The sequence below is a fragment of the Silurus aristotelis genome (genome assembly GCF_946808225.1).
Source record: "Silurus aristotelis genome assembly, chromosome: 10".
Classification (NCBI taxonomy): domain Eukaryota; kingdom Metazoa; phylum Chordata; class Actinopteri; order Siluriformes; family Siluridae; genus Silurus; species Silurus aristotelis.
Genome location: NC_139583.1, coordinates 10,166,695 through 10,185,369, shown reverse-complemented (window position 1 = coordinate 10,185,369; position 18,675 = coordinate 10,166,695). Strand labels below are relative to the sequence as shown.

At 36.6% G+C, this 18,675-nt stretch overlaps 2 protein-coding genes and 1 long non-coding RNA gene across 4 annotated transcripts in view; 1 reads left to right on the top strand and 2 right to left on the bottom strand.

Moving 5' to 3' along the window:
- Positions 1-2,015: 2,015 nt before the first annotated feature.
- dusp3b (dual specificity phosphatase 3b) lies at positions 2,016-3,273 on the bottom strand (the record flags this gene model as incomplete). The annotated part of the gene is made up of 3 exons (XM_083553305.1): positions 2,016-2,215; positions 2,310-2,542; positions 3,152-3,273. 3 exons carry the CDS (start codon positions 3,271-3,273, stop codon positions 2,016-2,018), a joined length of 555 nt encoding a protein of 184 aa, XP_083409431.1.
- Positions 3,274-4,380: 1,107 nt separating this feature from the next.
- LOC310731925 lies at positions 4,381-5,827 on the bottom strand. The gene is made up of 3 exons (XR_014535320.1): positions 5,695-5,827; positions 5,489-5,596; positions 4,381-4,489 (listed from the first exon to the last, which is right to left on the bottom strand). It is a non-coding gene; the product is annotated as an uncharacterized lncRNA (long non-coding RNA).
- A 5,948-nt stretch (positions 5,828-11,775) lies between these two features.
- mical3a (microtubule associated monooxygenase, calponin and LIM domain containing 3a) overlaps positions 11,776-18,675 on the top strand; it is a 101,116-nt gene continuing 94,216 nt past the window's right edge. For both annotated transcript variants that reach the window (XM_083551868.1, XM_083551831.1), the window contains exon 1: positions 11,776-12,000. The gene's annotated coding sequence lies outside the window, so the exon portion shown is untranslated. The remainder of the gene's footprint in view (positions 12,001-18,675) is intronic.

The following is an 18,675-nucleotide window of genomic DNA, read 5'->3' as shown; positions in this document are numbered from 1 at the left end:
GATGATTATGCACGTGGACAGGCCACTGTACAGACGAGCTTATAAGAATAATGAAAGAAGAAAGGTAGCTAACTAAAAAAGTATTTCATCATTTGCATCAAATATAAACTGTAAATTAAAATGACACAATTAGGGGGACAAATAAAATTGCAGATAACTGATGACTAACGAACATTAACAAAATGGTGTGTGTGTGTGTGTGTGTGTGTGTGTTCATTTTATAAACATTTAAGTCATTCTCCTGATTTCATCTTGCATTCAAAAAGACTATACAACTGAATGTCTATATTTCTGCAGCGTATGTAATCGATCTTCGTGATCATAAGTCTGTCCTCCACTTGCCCTGTCTGTGGCTTTTACTTTACTTTACAAAAAAACATAAATGCACTAAACCTTACATTCAGTACAGTGAACACCTGATAAAACAATCTTACTTCCTTCAATTTGAGGATATCAGGAATTGCTTTTAAATAAACAAGAAACAACTACACGTTTTTATTTTCTTTTCCACAATAAGAAACTGGGACTGTTGCATTCTGTGTGAGGTTTTTACATGTAAGACACTAAAAACAATCGTGCCAATCATGCAATCATGCCATTTACACCAGTATGTTATGAACTTTGCCATGTGAAAGTTGGTACCATTTTCTTTTCCACTAAGAGGATCTGGGACTGTTAAAGACCATGCAAGGCTTTTACATGTGAGATGGTCAGTGTAATCATGCCACATAGGATGTGTGTCTCTGTGTATCTCATACTTCTCTTCATCCAGCAGTTTGTTGTGGATCCTGATCTCCTGCACAAGAATGTGGGAGACGTGAGAGAGGAAGTGCAGCTCTCGGTGCATCTTTAAGTAGTATGACCTACACCCACAAAGTGTTGATTTTCTGCTAATACTTTCTCTAAATAGATCTGTAAATCTGTAACACAGCTTTTAATAATGGCATTATAATTACTAAAGAATGTAGATGAAGATGTAAAAATGCTAATGCAAATGTATGCAAATACAACATTAAACAAAATTTAAAACATTTTATAACTCCCAGCTGCCACATAGTAGAAATTACAGATCATGCACAACCCTTTATAAAAAACATTTTACACAGAGAAGGTTGGAAGACTATTTTGCTGACAGTTACAATTAAATGAATAATATCTGATCCAGAAATGGATTTTCAGTATAGAAAAAGATGACAAAGGGAGTCTTTGTACTGACAAGTGCACAAGGATTAAACACTAAGGACTAAAGTTTTGCAAATAGCAAATAGCAAACAGAGAACAATAATCTTTAATGTATTCTATAAAGTAAAGTTCAGACAACCATCCAGTTTCTTTAGAGATGCATTAAGAAAATATATTTGCACTGTTCTGGTAAAAGTAGATTCTACACCAGTACTTTACAAACTGGAATGTTGTCAGTTGTAGTGGCATGTGCCAGTTACAGGACATTAGTGACCATCCAGATGATGACGGGTTCCCTTTTGAGTCTTGTTCCTCTCAAGATTTTTAAGTCCTTGTCGAAACTGGCTTGCTTATAAGAGGCAAACTAATATGGATTCACTTACAGTATAAGAAACTAATTTATGAATTTCTAATTTATTTTCATAAATTTATATGAATTTGGTTCCCTGGTGGTCTAGTGGTTAGGATGCGGCGGTCTCAACGCTGCGGCCTGGGTTCGATCCCCGGTCAGAGAACCAACCCCAGCCATTAGGGTTGCACAAGCCTTAGTGCCGGTCCCAAACCCGGATAAATGGGGAGGGTTGCGTTAGGAAGGGCATCCAGCGTAAAAACATGTGCCAAATCAAACATGCGGATGATCCGCTGTGGCGACCCCTAACGGGAGAAGCCGAAAGATAGAAAGAAAGAATATTTATATGAATTTATATCAAATATATAAATCTATTTATTTACGTAATGCTACTTTTTGGGGATGTGCACTGTTAAACACTCTATGCAAATACAATTAAACTGAACTAAATATTACCCTGAAAAAGATTTACCTTCTCTTTACCTTAAAACTGGCCCTCATTTTGCAGTCTGTCATTTAGTTGACAAAGCTGCCACAGGAAACCATCGTTAGGCCCAATCTCCCTTTTCTCTCTCACTGTAGCCAGAGCAGCTCGTACATCCAGCTTGTGCTTCAGCATCAGGTAAGCGATGATGACCGTTGCTGAGCGACTGTAACCCTTTTGGCAGTGCACATACACCTTGCCTAAAAATACAGTCTGTTATGTTGCACAGGAAAGTTATGAGGACATGCATACTTAATATCTATGCACTAACAATACTGATTATTGAGACTTTACCTCTGTCTTCTTTATATGCCAGGGCCTGTTCTATGAAGTCCGCACACTCTTCGAAGTATATGCTGAGATTAAAATACTCCACGTCATTGGCTGGTATTCCGTGGTAGATAATTCCTGTACCCACATAATATTCTGCACCTGTCTTCACATGCATGTACGAGTCTCCATCTGCAACATTAAGAATGTGGGTAACTTGCAGTTGTTGCAGGAGTCTCACATTTGTGGCCACGGACCTGTAACACAGTTGCAAACATGAAATGACTGACTCTGCCATGTGACTATCTGCCATGTGACTAGATATAAATAGCATTCAAGTCTTGTTCTATATATTTATAAAGATAGATAGATAGATAGATAGATAGATAGATAGATAGATAGATAGATAGATAGATAGATAGATAGATAGATAGATAGATAGATTGATTGATTGATTGATTGATTGATTGATCACAAATATTAAAAAAGTAAAAGGGATTGAAGATGTAATGATTGCCATTAGTCATGTGACCTGATGACAACGCAGACAGACAGACAGACAGACAACGACAGACAGACAGACAGACAGACAGACAGACAGACAGACAGACAGACAGATAGACAGACAGATAGATAGATAGATAGATAGATAGATAGATAGATAGATAGATAGATAGATAGATAGATAGATAGATAGATAGATAGATAGATAGATAGATAGATAGTTTTCTTTCATATGTTTATGTGCAATCAGTAATCACAGCCACACTGCATGTAATTGTTTTACTGCAGATATCATTCCTATATATGATATAACTGTTGGCGTAAAAGACAACAAATGGACCTAAAAGTTTATCAAGACATACTCATTTCCAAGCAGAATCCTGGTGTAGACTTCATTGAAATCTCTGGTTGGCATGCTGAAATGGCCATTTTCGTCTGATAAAAGGTCATTGAGTTGCTGCACAGAAACTCCATAGTCGGTCATATTTACCTGAAGCTTAGTTGAAATAGTATTAATCACACGGTTGAAGGTTTCTTCCCTTTTATCTTTCCAGCACCGAGCTTTGGGTCCTTGTTTATTCACTCTACTTCAAACTGCTGACTGAGTGGACAACCACTAGATGGCAGCAGATCCATATGATTGATTTTCACGATTTCACAGACTTGTTTCAGTCGCAGTTTTCTTTTTTTTAACCATCAATGAATTGAGTTCGCACTGATTCTGCTTTATTGCGAGCTCAGTTACATTTTCATTATATATGTAATAACTGAATTGGAAAAATGAAATAATATATTGTGTACAAAAGTAATATAATATGCCACCATATGGAGAACTCTAACTACAAAAATGGCACAATTAATTTATCCCTGGCATGTGACAGTGTTGGACTGTAATAAAATATTTTAAATGTTTATTACTGGCAACCTGATTTTCATTTCAACGACACAAAACAGTATCAAATATTTAATTTCAATATACAATGTTTTTAGATGTATAAAAACTCAAGTAGTGTATGTAAGCAATTGAGGGCCCAAGCAATTCATGTCTATATTTCAAATCTTTTACACGGTTTTATTTTTTTCATCCTTCCTCTTCACAAAAATGCACAGAGATGCTGGTAGAGTCCAGGTTTGTAGAGGTGACACGACTTATACTGTGGAAGTTAAGGAGAACCTTGTCTGATCCCGGAGCTATATAACCATAAAAATATTCTTAATGAATGCAAAGCTACTCAAGCATATTTCATATTTATCTGCCTTAATTCCACAACCTCACTTACTCACTTCTTCTGCTTCTTTTTCTTACAAAACAGAACTTTCTGACCAGTTGTGTGATGGTCTGAGTTCTTTCCTTTTGTCATGTCTTTCTGAGAAGTTTTGGATGCTTGAGCATTTTCTTGCTTGTAGAGAACCGTTTCGAATTCATTAGTATTTTAACAAACAGCTAACATAAGGCAAAGGCTTAAATCTAAATCAGTTTTTGAGGAGTTACATATATCTTAGATGGCTTTCTTCAAGGGTTCGAAGCGGGGGGATGTTGATGGAGGTAACGTCTTCGTCTCCGGCCGTAGCCACAGGGACTGATCTGGCGTAGGGGGGCTTTCATCTTATTACTAAGACGGTTGATGTGGTAGGCCAGATCATTTATTGAACAAGTGAGAAGGTTACAGCCCCTTCTGCCCCTTCGACTCAGATGATCACTGCAAAAGCAAGCAAGAGAGAAAATAATAATAAAATAATACATAATAAAATAGCCTTATTTATGCTCTCCCAGGACATTCAGAAAGGGATTTCTTCCTTCCAATGTCATTTAATTTATTTAGTTTTTACTTGCAGTGGAATTACAACATACAGTATTTAAATGAGGAAGACTTCATTCTGATTGTATGGAATTAGCTATGAAAGGTCATTTTATATAATAAAAAAAATTATGAAAGCAGGTTGCAAATCCCAAAACGTCTAATTGTTTTATGCAAAGTATATCTTAATAATCCATATCTAGCTTGTGCTGTTTTCTGTTGAATCACTATTAGGTGGCCTAACAGGTACTCATGATTATATTCAGCATTCTGCATATAGCCACAATCTTCTTCTGCCTTCCTCTTTTCCTTCTGCCTGGCAGCTTTATCCTCAGCATTCATCTACTGATATAGATGAACCCCATGTTCTTCCTGTGCACATGACCAAACTGTCTTAATCATGCCTCTTCCACCTCCCTCTAATAAACTCATTTCTAATCCTGTCCATCATCATCCATCCCAAAGCAAATGCAGCATCTTCAGCTCTGCTACCTTCAGCTCCGCCTCCTGTCTTTTACTCAATGCCACTGTCTCTAAACAATACTACATCGCAGGTCTCATCACAGTCCTATAAACTTTCCCTTTCACTCTTGCAGATACTCTTCTATCACAAATCAATCCTGTCACTCTTCTCCATCCACTCCATCCTGCCTGCACTCTTTTCTTCACTTCTCTAACACACTCTTCATTACTTTGCACTTATACTGTATCAGCACCGTATATAGCCACAATAAAGAACATTAATGTAATAATGTGCCATTCTAAAATGAGATATCTTGAAACATCTTATCTTTTAACAAAAAAAAAAGCTTTCTTGTATGCACTTGTATGCATTTTATCAAATGGTGCCACCAGATTGCCGAAACTCAAACGAGTCACATGGTAGAGAGAGGAAGGTACCTGCTCTGTGAAAACAGCATCCCCATATTCTTGTTCTCCTGCTGAGCAAGAAGTTCCAGTGAGTCTTGTAGACTCCACTCAATCACACAAGGTTCCCTTTTCTTCAGTCTGGAACACGACGAAGACACAAACATTTCAGAATTGCAAACTATTGCAATTTCAAAAAGGTTAGATATGAAAAAAAAAGTGTTGATGCTTGGACATACTTTGTTTCTCTGTCAGATTTAACAGGAAGTGTTGCACTTATAGCACAAGGCACAAAATCAGCCAGTAAAAACCAACTCAGAAAACTCAGAGTGATCTTCTTCATTATGAATTTATCCTGTAAAAAGAGTTCAGTTCATTGTGGTAACCAGTTAATAAGACATTTCTGTAGAAACTGAACAGTTACCTAAAATATCATACTCAAGACTATTTATTTACAGATACATGTACATTTGCGGTATTTAGCAGACGTCCTTGTCCAGATCGACATACTAAAGTGAGTCTCTAATAATGAATAAATATACACTAGAGTACAAACTTAATATAAATCAGCCTACAACTCTGTTGAGAGTTTTCCTTTTTTTTAAACAAAGCAAATTTGGAAAGTGTTAGTTTAAGTGTTTCAGGAAGAGGTAGGTCTACACCCATCGCTGAAAGATAGCCAGGTACTCCAATGTTCAGACATCTAGGGAATGTTTATTCCACCTCGGTGCCAGAACAGAAAAAAGCCTTATAGTGTACTTACCTCTCACCCTGAAAGAAGGTGGTACCTTGGTACCTTGATTGGGTATTCAGCACCCATTCCTAATCTGCATTAGTCAATGTATGACATATATACAACAGTAACAATCAGGCATGTTTTATAGGTTTTACATGTAACACATGCATTTTCTTAATCTGTGCTGCTTTCACATGATGATGACAGCTGACTGTCTTTCATACACAAGCCTCTTCTTGACTTGATTTCTAAGAGAAAAACTGATAAAAATCCTGACTGAGTAGCATTACAAGGGTACATACCTAAGAAGCTGTGTTCTTGAATTGTACTTCTGATGTCTCAAAACTGACCCTAGTTACCCTAGAGCAATATAATTCCCCGATAATGTCCAGCATTTGTCTGATGAAGAAGGATATAGCTGTGACACAACCAATTATCTGAGTCTAAAAGGCAAACCAGGAGGCCTTTTATACTGCAGGGTGGGAGGATGCAGGATGGTCATTCACACCCCCAATATTACATACATTTTCTTGTGCAAACAGAGAATGATTTATCTGTGCTTATTAAATGTTATTAACAGTCATTTACCCTCACATTAACAGGACATTTGTTAAAATCAGTCTTTATAGTATGTTTCCTCTATGCAGTGAACAGGTATAATGTGTGTGGCTATGCAACACTGCATTATACACTACATATTTCAGATATAATGTATCTAAATAGTAATGTCTAAATCTTCATTTTCATACATTTTATTGTAATGGTTTCATAAAAAGAAAATCTAAAATCTAACATGCAGTTCTTGCTGTTAAATCTTTAATAGTGTGATTTAATTATGTTCTTTATCCGACATTTATTCATTTAATACATATAGTCATACTGATGCAAACATTTTTTTATTATATTAAAAAGATTGACATGGTTCAGAAGTTTAAACATGATAAATTACATTATTTAAATACAAATAAAAAAATAAGTAAACAGAATATGCATTTACTTCACTACATTTATGTTTTAAAGTCCTTATGAAGCTTGCTATTGCTCACAACATTTAAGTAGTGTTTAGATGCAGTGTTCCAGTAGACTGGCTTGAGTGACCTCTGATGTCACATTGTAGTGGAATTGGAAATATGCTTCACTTGGTGACTATGGTAACATCACGTCAGGCACCTCACAAGTCCCTGGAAATCCTGGTATCAACTGATCAAATGGATTGTACGTGCTGGGAGTGTTTGCTTGATGCTTGGTGGTCTGAGGCATTAAATAACACCCATAAATAATGTTTAGACAACATTAATGATCATTTTTCACAGGGTTACTAAATTTTTATTCATGGATTGAATAAATACTTCCATAGAGGCTCAGTTGAGTCGTGCACAGATTTTTTTTGTGTAAATTTAAATCCATGCTCTGACACACAGTAATGTACAATAGTTTTAAGTTTTAAGTTTATTTGTCGTATGTTCATTTTGTACACTGAAAGGCTGCAGGCAAACTACAACAAACAGCAAATATTAAAGATTAAACAATTATAAACAGTAACAGAAAAGGAAATAAGAAGAAAAAGTAATAATGAGGCATAGGAAAGTTATAATTATGTTAAATTATGTGCAAAAATTATATATGTAAATCAGTACAGTATATATATATATTAGGGCTCTCAGTGCTGCGTCCCGGGTTCGATTCCTGGTCAGAGAACCAACCCCAGCCATTAGGGTTGCACAAGCCAGTGCACTCTTAGTGCCGGTCCCAGGATAAATGGGGAGGGTTGTGTTAGGAAGGGCATCTAGCATAAAAACATGCGCCAAATCAAACATGCGGAGAAGCTGAAAGAAAGATATATATATATATATATATATATATATATATATATATATATATATATATATATATATATATATATATATATATATATATATATATATATATACAGTGAGGAAAATAAGTATTTGAACACCCTGCTATTTTGCAAGTTCTCCAACTTAGAAATCATGGAGGGGTCTGAAATTGTCATCATAGGTGCATGTCCACTGTGAAAGACATAATCTAAAAAAAAAAATCCAGAAATCACAATGTATGATTTTTTAACAATTTATTTGTATGATACAGCTGCAAATAAGTATTTGAACACCTGTCTATCAGCTAGAATTCTGACCCTCAAAGACCTGTTAGTCTGCCTTTAAAATGTCCACCTCCACTACATTTATTATCCTAAATTAGATGCACCTGTTTGAGGTCGTTAGCTGCATAAAGACACCTGTCCACCCCATACAATCAGTAAGAATCCAACTACTAATATGGCCAAGACCAAAGAGCTGTCCAAAGACACTAGAGACAAAATTGTACACCTCCACAAGGCTGGAAAGGGCTACGGGGAAATTGCCAAGCAGCTTGGTGAAAAAAGGTCCACTGTTGGAGCAATCATCAGAAAATGGAAGAAGCTAAACATGACTGTCAATCTCCCTCGGACTGGGGCTCCATGCAAGATCTCACCTCGTGGGGTCTCAATGATTCTAAGGAAAGTGAGAAATCAGCCCAGAACTACACGGGAGGAGCTGGTCAATGACCTGAAAAGAGCTGGGACCACCGTTTCAAGGTTACTGTTGGTAATACACTAAGATGTCATGGTTTGTAATCATGCATGGCACGGAAGGTTCCCCTGTTAAAACCAGCACATGTCCAGGCACGTCTTAAGTTTGCCAATGACCATTTGGATGATCCAGAGAAGTCATGGGAGAAAGTCATGTGGTCAAATGAGACCAAAATAGAACTTTTGGGTCATAATTCCACTAAACGTGTTTGAAGGAAGAAGACTGATGAGTACCATCCCAAGAACACCATCCCTACTGTGAAGCATGGGGGTGGTAGCATCATGCTTTGGGGGTGTTTTTCTGCACATGGGACAGGGCGACTGCACTGTATTAAGGAGAGGATGACCAGGGCCATGTATTGCGAGATTTTGGGGAACAACCTCCTTCCCTCAGTTAAAGCATTGAAGATGGGTCGAGGCTGGGTCTTCCAACATGACAATGACCCGAAGCACACAGCCAGGATAACCAGGGAGTGGCTCTGTAAGAAGCATATCAAGGTTCTGGTGTGGCCTAGCCAGTCTCCAGACCTAAACCCAATAGAGAATCTTTGGAGGGAGCTCAAACTCCGTGTTTCTCAGTGACAGGCCAGAAACCTGACTGATCTAGAGAAGATCTGTGTGGAGGAGTGGGCCAAAATCCCTCCTGCAGTGTGTGCAAACCTGGTGAAAAACTACAGGAAACGTTTGACCTCTGTAATTGCAAACAAACAAATATTAACAATGACTTTCTCAGGTGTTCAAATACTTATTTGCAGCTGTATCATACAAATAAATAGTAAAAAAAATCATACTTTGTGATTTCTGGATTTTTTTTTTTTAGATTATGTCTCTCACAGTGGACATGCACCTACGATGACAATTTCAGACCCCTGCATGATTTTTAAGTGGGAGAACTTGCAAAATAGCAGAGTGTTCAAATACTTATTTTCCTCACTGTATACATATATATATATATATATATGTAGCTGGTAGTTGGCAACAGTTTTATAAATGTTGGGAATTAACACTTTTGGGATCATTAAGATCACTAAGTCACTGTGTTGTCAAGAATATCTTAGACAATGTTTACAATAAGGCATTTTAGCTGCTTATCTTGTAATTAACAATAGGCCACTTTACGTTCTTTTTGAGAGTGTTAAAAAATCATGTAAATCCAAGTCTTACTCATATAACATTGTTTACGCAAGTGATTTGTGCTGCTTTCAGAAATAAGTACACAAACAGAGATACACCAGCTTTATTGTAAATTCTTTTAGCATAAAATAAATCTAATGCAATGCTATTATCTATAACTGTTATTTTTTCCCTTTTTCTGTATTTAAAGCAGAAAGAAAGGTTGTAAATATATATAGAAATAAAAATATATTCACGCATGGCATCATTGTTTATGCAGTATGTGTCCACAAGATGGCGTCCTTCTTCTTTTGTTTTTTTTTCTTTTGTTCACGGTCATGAGACCCTTGAGACATAATATCATTCATTCACCATCATGAACCAGTACACCTACTCCAAACATAATTTGACAACATAGAAATGATTCTAGGGGAAATATATTAAAAGTTTCGCAACACCTTTTTCAGGATCCAGATTTGATCCTGTGGCCTAGAATAAGAACATGTGGTGTACATGTGGTGTACATGTGTTAATCTAGAAAGTTTGAAATGTTCTGTTCCCTTTTCAAGGCTCTCAATCATTGTTAAGAAGAAGAGATGCAGTTATATAAAGTTGTTGCGGTATAGTTATGCATCACTTTACATGTACTGGTTCATTTACTCTTTGATCTGTGATGAGTTTTATTGTTCGCTTATTTTCATGAAGGGTGACAAGAATTCTGGAGATGATTGTAGGTGAACACCAAAAAGCAAGCCATGTGTAATTACTAGGACTATGACTCCATGTGTAGTTACTATGGCATTCTGAGCTACAAAGTTCTCTGTTCCAGTGAGAACAAAGTAAAAAGTGTATATGTACTATAACAAGCATGAGAATATACTGTATATTCAACCTACTGTACTTTCTCATTGTTGACCGAGAACATAATGTATGTATATTTCGAAAAATTTCCAAAACGCCTTTTCACTTTTGCAAGAGTTTTGTAATTGTTTCATGTTTTTTTAATCAACATTTTCTGACCAATCAAAATTGTAGGTTACTGAATGTAACAGCACTGTGGTAAAACTCTAAAAAAAATAACCGTAGGAAACTAATATTAAAAAAGCTTTCAATTTAATTTAATAAAGCATCTACAGATGTCTAAAACAGTTTGCATTCAATTGAAGGCAAATCCAGGAATGTTCACTATGTTTTTGGGTGTTTTTAGGCATATCTGTATTGCATTTGAAAGAAGGAGAATAATTAATTGGTGCGAATTTTAGCTAATGTGAGAGAGAGAACTTTAGAGGAAACCATGCATTGGATGCTATGTGTGTGTGTGTGTGTGTGTGTGTGTGTGTGTGTGTGTTGTGTGTGTGTGTGTGTGTGTGTGTGTGTGTGTGTGTGTGTGTGTGTGTGTGTGTGTGTGAAGCATTTATTGCTTTAATTTTTATTTGGTTGCTGCTGGTGATGTGTTACATACAGTCATGTGTGATTATAAGCTAAATATAAGATGCTGAATGTATTATTAACCTTTTTTTACCCAATGATAAATGAGTTTTTTTTTTTTACATCTTGAAATATTGCAGTAGTTTAAGGACTTGTCTTAATGCATGTCTTAATTGCGTTTTAATAAACACAATCCGTCCATGATGGATTATACAGCAGTAGAGCAATGCTCTTTAAAAAACTTTTAAAAAAATCACTTATATTAAATTAAAAGGTATGTTTGAATGTAATCCCTTCACGCAATTCTCATTAGCATCATCACCACCAGCAGTGCAGATTGTGTGCCTTGTATTTGGGTCATATTTCTCCTCTTTACAGTGACGTGGTGCTTTAAGAAGCGTGGAGGAGTGCTGAAAGACTGACTTTTTTGTGTTCTGTGTTGAATGAGAAGCTGCATTGCAGAGTCAAATACAGCACAGCAGAACTCTCTCTCTCTCTCTCTCTCTCTCTCTCTCTCTTTCTCACAAAAACACACACACACACACACACACACACACACACACACACACACACACACACACACACACACACACACACACATTTATAATTAAACCATGCAAACAAGACCTGGATGATCTTTGATGAAGGTTAGAGGCTTAAAAGGACGACACATTAAAGGTAGGATTTGGTGTCTGTTGCTGTCACAATATCTATATAATGACATTCTTTCAGTAACAGTGGAAATGAGAAAATGTCAAATCAGCAGTGGAATTCTGATGACTGCCACAGTGGAGTGTGTGTGTGTGTGTGTGTGTGTGTGTGTGTGTGTGTGTGTGTGTGTGTGTGTGTGTGTGTGTGTGTGTATTTTGAGGATTAATGTACATGATGATGGTACAGTGTTACAGGGTGACCTCTTCCTGTACTTCTATTTGCTGACAGCAGTGCACACTGATCACAATTCCAGTTACCTCAGGCGGCTATAAAAATGCTTATTCCCTCTCATGTGTGTCTCAGAAGACAGTAGGACATTGTGCAGACCCTTGCTGATTGTGCATCAAGTAGGAGTGATGTAGTTGCTCATGTGAAGGGCGCGTGATGAATATAAATGACCAGTACTCAAAAAACAGATCTACCCCAGAACTCTGCGAAAACATTGTGGTAATGGATCTTGCCTTGGAGAAAGATATCAATGACTTAAACAATTGGCTTGGAACAGAGTGATGTATATCACATCTGTTTCTGGACTTTAAACTGTAGATGGATGGGTTGAGTGAAGGATTCAATGGTAGACTACAGCTTTCCGCTGTGATCTCTAAAACTGAACATCAGCTGTCAGGGGGTTGCTTGAAGCTAACGTTAGCACAGAAACAGTGACCTGGCTTTATTCTTGTAACAGCTGCTTTGTAATACCAGGAGAATGAAGCCACTGTGGTCCAGTATAATCACTACAGCATTACATAATATGCAGATAAGGCCATCTGAGATGCTATAGTCCTGGGATGCATTGGTGACAAATCTATCATTTGTCATGTCTTATTATTTGTTTCATTTCTTTTATTTATGAGTGCAACAAAGGTGAATATATGTCATTTAGTCATTATATATGGCTGAGAGCCTGTCTTGAACTCAGTGGGGGAAATAATTATTTGATCCCCTGCTGATTATGAAGATATTTACCTCCTTACAAAGAAATGAACCATCTTGAATTTTTATGGTAGGTTTATTTTAACAGAAAGAGATAGAAAAATATAATCTACATTATTATTAGATATGAATGGTGGTCGGTTTAAATGAAGAGGTTGATTCTATGATTGGTCTCTTTTATACACATAACAAATTGATATTAGGAGTATTTTTCTAAAGGGACAGGATTAATTCTGGTCTGTGGGAGTCAGAATTCTTGCTAATTTGGTAGGGGATTAAATACGTATTTCACTCGATGTGTGTGTGTGTGTGTGTGTGTGTGTGTGGGTGTTTTGAACTGAGATTTTATTACTTATCATGGAAACAATTCATTTTATGATTATTAATATTATTATTGACCTAATTCATTGAAATAATATTTTTAACCAAAAAAGGTAGCAAACACTAAGCTTGGTCCTTATTTTTTAAAAACAAATAAAACAAGCTGTTAATATTTAAAATGCTAAATCACTTAGGCATTTCCAAACAGACTATGTATGGACATGCATCAATGTTAATCAAATGATTATTGTGATATTGTACTACTCGAAGAAAATAAAATTACAGCTCATGTGTGACAAATGCAAGCTTTCATGCTTGCAGTGTCTCATGTTAGTCTATTGTTCCCTTTGCTGCTTTGTTCCTAATTGTCTGGGTGTTTCCTGGGACAGAGAGCACATGGCTCTGTGGGTGGGAGGAGTGTGCTAATCTTGGGCTCTCATTGGTTATCTGACATGAGCATATGTTTTCAATGTCTGTGCCATTAGCAAATGACCCGAATCATTCATAACTGTGGCATGCAGTGAAAAGAAGAAAAATGTCGAACAGATATTAAATCTGTTTGTTGTCATTTCCCTTTTTTGGGCATGTGAGCTTTAACGTTGATGTGGAATAATGTTTAAAGGTCATGCTTTCAGCCTGGATTGTATTAGTGAATTTGGGGCCACATTGACACTGCTTAAAGCTCCAGAATGAATTATATTATCCAAATTCCAAGTTCTTTGCTTGCTTCCACAAGCCGTGCTGACGTGGACGATTTACTTTTCAACCTGGTATTCTTATGCATCAGACAGATTTACTGCCTTGCCACATCGTTCTTCGACTCGATCTCCAAAAACCCACCATTTACAGCTTTGTGGCCATCTTTCTCAAAGCCTCTGGGCCACTTAGCATTCCACGAGGCAGCTCGTTTTTTGTCTGAGGAGTCGTGTGGGGTGCCACTGCATGTCACATATTCCACACACGCTATTCTGGTGTGCCTTTTGTCTGCATTGAGTATTTTGGGCTGGCCCAGTCCCAGGCCTCCATGGCTGGTTTTATTTGTTCAAAGTTAAGGAAAATACATTCCATGCATACAGTCAAGAGAGGTTTTGCAATCAATCTGGCTGTTTGCATGAATTCTGCATGGATGTGACACTTCTGATGGTTTAGTGTCATGATAGTAATCCCCAACAAGCAAATGTGAGCCATATAGGCCTAATCGTTGGTCCTGTACAGATTCTACATAAGATTTTGTAATAGTTGGATCAGAAATGCCTGACTAGTAGGTTAAAGTGGGATGTTTCTTTTACACAGCTGAACAAATTGCAGCTTGGCATTATTAGGATTTGAACTCACAACATTCCCTTTAAAGCTTTAAACACTGAGTCACCACTTCCTTTACCCAGAATTGTACCCAAACTAAAAACTTCCTAAGCCTGGAATTGCTGAATCAGCCTGCATAGGAAACCTTATCTGTGAAGGAAATTGGAAAAGACAGGTCAAGTTTCCAAACATTGTACTTGCTATGTGTCTTGCTTTACTTTACTTTGTTGCAATGCTGTTTTTCTTCCATCTTCACGCTACAAATCCTAGAGGAAGGATAACATCTGTAGGAATCATTCTGTCAACACAAACACAACAGTTTGTCTTGAAGGCAAAAAATCTGAAATCTGTCAAATAAAATGTGGCAGTATAGTGGCATTTAAGCATTCTGCAGGATCAGGGCCAAGTTGTCAAGAGCCTTAGCTGAGCAAAGGTGTCAAGCTTGAGAGGAAAGCTTTCTGTCACTCAACTCTCTCTCTCTCTCTCTCTCTCTCTCTCTCTCTCTCTCTCTCTCTCTCTCTCTCTCTCTCTCTCTCTCTCTCTCTCTCTATCTCTTTGTGAGTGTACTATTCTGTTTTAATCCTCAGTCTCGGCTCAAACCCAGCATGGAGGAAGGGGGAGATTTCAGGGGTTACAGAGTGTTGCCTCGAGTACACAAGGCCCAAATGTAGTAGACTAAGACTCTCTCTCCTCCTCTCCTTCTCTTTTTCTTCTATCTAACTATCTGCCTTGACTAAGCATCCATAGCATTTGGCACACACTCGAGTGCTCCTTTACTTTACTTCCTCAGACACATTTGTGCTTTTGTGTTTTTGTCAGTGGTAGTGTGAATCACTGGATAGCTGTAGTGAGTTCATGCCAGATTCTTGTTTTTCCACTGCCAGTAAAATGCTTAGAGAGAGAGAGCGCAGTTTTCTCGGCCAAGGACACGTCCAGGACAAAGCCAGCAGCTTCCGTCCCAGGCCACACAGAGCTGACAGCGCACTGAGCTAAACGAACTGGCACAGCTTAGAGCATGTAGGTTATTAGCTACTAAAGCATGATTTTAAGCTTCTGTAAAATAACAGTTTGGCAGGGTGGCTGCTTAAAGTTAGGCCAAAGTGCTCCAGGTTCTTAGAGGAACAATTCTCATTCTCCCTTACTTCCTTTCTATCTCTCTCTCTTCTTTTGTGCCAAGTAAAAAAAAAAATGTAATCTCGCAGCCTGATTAGTTTTACTGACCAGCTGTTTGGAAGATACTTTCACTGCAATAATACAGCAATCCTCTTCTCAACCTAACCCCAACCTACCTTATGTCAATTCCATGAATAAATAATAATATATTTCCATGTATCAGGAAATCTGCACAAAAAATGCAGAAGTCACTTATAAAGGAAACATGAAGCCAGTTTTTTTCTGCATGGTTCCTAAACCTGTTGGATTATTCAACTTTTCAACATAGGAACCATACAGAAAAAAGAATTTCTTGATTTATACTGTTCTCAGCAACCAATCAAAACTATGCAAATAACTCATACAATAATTCCATCCTCTGACAAGGTACCTGTATTTCTGAAAAGTATATTTATGTACAGAACTTATTACAATGGTTTACAAAAATAGCTTTTGTATAAAGAGTTTATTTTCATTACATTAATAATGACCTTATGACAAACTGATTTCTGTTGGTCCTATCAAAAAAACATGTCGGAAATTGTTAATTATTTACATCCTACATGTATATATGTTATATATTTTGTTGAAATAAATATAAACTTCTACACAAATGTACCTAAGTGCAAATTTTGAATATAAAATGGTAAAGGATATATGTAAAAAGAACTCTTCCTCCATTCTTGGGTGTGTTTGAGGTCATGCATGTGTGTGTGACTCGCCTTGTGCTACAGCTGTCATTGAACCCCTTTGGAATCATATTTCCTACATGCCCACTTCTTACTTGTTTCTCTACACATGTAATGTACGCTCATATGTCAGCATGGCTGTTGTGAAATATGATGACAAGTGGAATATAATCCGAAGAGTTAACAGGACGTCTTTTTGTCATGCCCTTTTAAACAGAGAGAACATTTAAGCCCTGAAGACGCTTCTGTCCATGCATTCAGAGCAGGTGAAAGTCTTTCGAAGGCAAAAGGGAAGAGTGATCAGACGAAAGTATAATGGGCATTCAAGCAGCATTTAAGAATGAAGAACTGAACAAATAGTTTGTATCTCAGAATTTGTGGAAGTTTCTGTCACCCTTTTTCATTTAGCGAAATTTACTTCTTAACTCCATCCTGTATTACAAGAAATGCTTAGACAAAACTTTAGGCATAAAAACTTCTATTGTCTTTATTTGGGAAAATGTATTTGTAAGATCTCTAAGAGATACCGACACAGTATCTTGGACTTAACTCTTCATAAAAATGCTCTACAACATTTGTTTTGCATAAAAGTGCATTGACTGAGTTTAATAAGTACATGCAGGCTGCCCTACAATTAATATCCACATACAGGAAAATGTGTTGAAATAATCATCTTTGGTAATCTGCCATGCGCAACAAGATCTATCGGTAGTTAATAAAGATTAGGTTGTGACACACTGGAGAAATTCTCTAACTCAGTGCTTGTTTTTGAATACAGGTAGGACTGGAACACTGTGCTTACCTCAGGGAAAGGCAGGGTGGAGTACTTGAGGCCAGAAGGTCTTTCCTGTTTTAGACTGCTGAAGTAGAATAATATTTACTAGGAAATAATATCTGACACGATAGTCTGAGTAGCCTAAAACATCAGACCACTCATCTTTCAGCTTCCAGAAACCACCATCAAAAAATCCTGTTTCCCCAAAAGCTTGTCATTCAGGGTATAATAAAACAATACATTTAATCTAGTCTTATAGTTGTACTTTTGAATGAAATAAGGGCAAAATAACAAAAGAAACTCTAGACTGTAAATGAGAAGCAAGTACCTTAAAGCCATCTAATACTGTAAGTGGAGCACTGATCTGATGTCATACTTAGCACCATGAGCCAAATATGATTCTATTCCAAAATCCAGTTCATAAAAAAAAAAAAAAAAAAAAACTTCTGACATCAGTGACAGAGTCAAGCCTGTGCAGGGCCATGTTAGAGAAGATCCAGTGCTATTATACAGAAATAAGACTGAAATTTGAAGTATTTAATCTCTTGGTAAGCTGTGCATTCTACAATAAAATGGAAAACTTTATACAGTCACGTTCATCTTTGTAGTAGATGTTAACAGAAAGGTTATAGTATTCTAATAGGAGAATGGAAAATGTAAGATTCCATTGAAACAGAAAATATGTTATAAATATATCTAGTGATCAAAAAACAACTAAAACAATTAATCATATATTTTAGTGAATATTAGAAATAATTCATTTTAACCAGCAACTTTAGTCACACCAAGTGATATAACACAATGCCTTAAAATAATAAAATCCTACTTAGCAATTCACAGCATTCCCATCATTAAATTTCCCAGAAATCTATTTCGGTAGAAAATTGCAGGCCTTGACTGAACCAAATCTGGCTGACTACTGGCTTTTAAATGAGCTTGTAGTCTCCCAAAAAATTCTTGGCTATCTCTCAGTCATTGAGTGCTACACACCAGAAGCTTCACCCTGCAGATATTCTTTTATTAATATAAAGGTTTAATAAAGAAATGCATCTCTGTAAAAATCCTACAGTTAAACTACAGTTCTTCCTAAAATAAATTATTCATAATCAGATGAGGCTGCCCATTAAAGAAACATTAACTCAAATAAATGTCCCAATTACCAGCTCAGTAATGTTACTGTAATTGTAATAAAGTAAATCTTGCATATAAGATGTCATATAAATGACATCTTATATGCAAGATTTACTTTATTACATATAAGATGTCATATAAATGATTTCCAGCACATGCTGTACATAATTGTATTACTAATATTTGATTGACTTGGTTGTGTGTAAATTTTTTTTTTTTAATTTTGAAAGCTATGACTAGGCCTTTTTTTGTACTGTTTTTGGGGAAATTTATTTTTTTTCTGTTACTATAATATTTACTGATCAGTTATTATGATGTCTACAACTTAGCTGTTTAAAA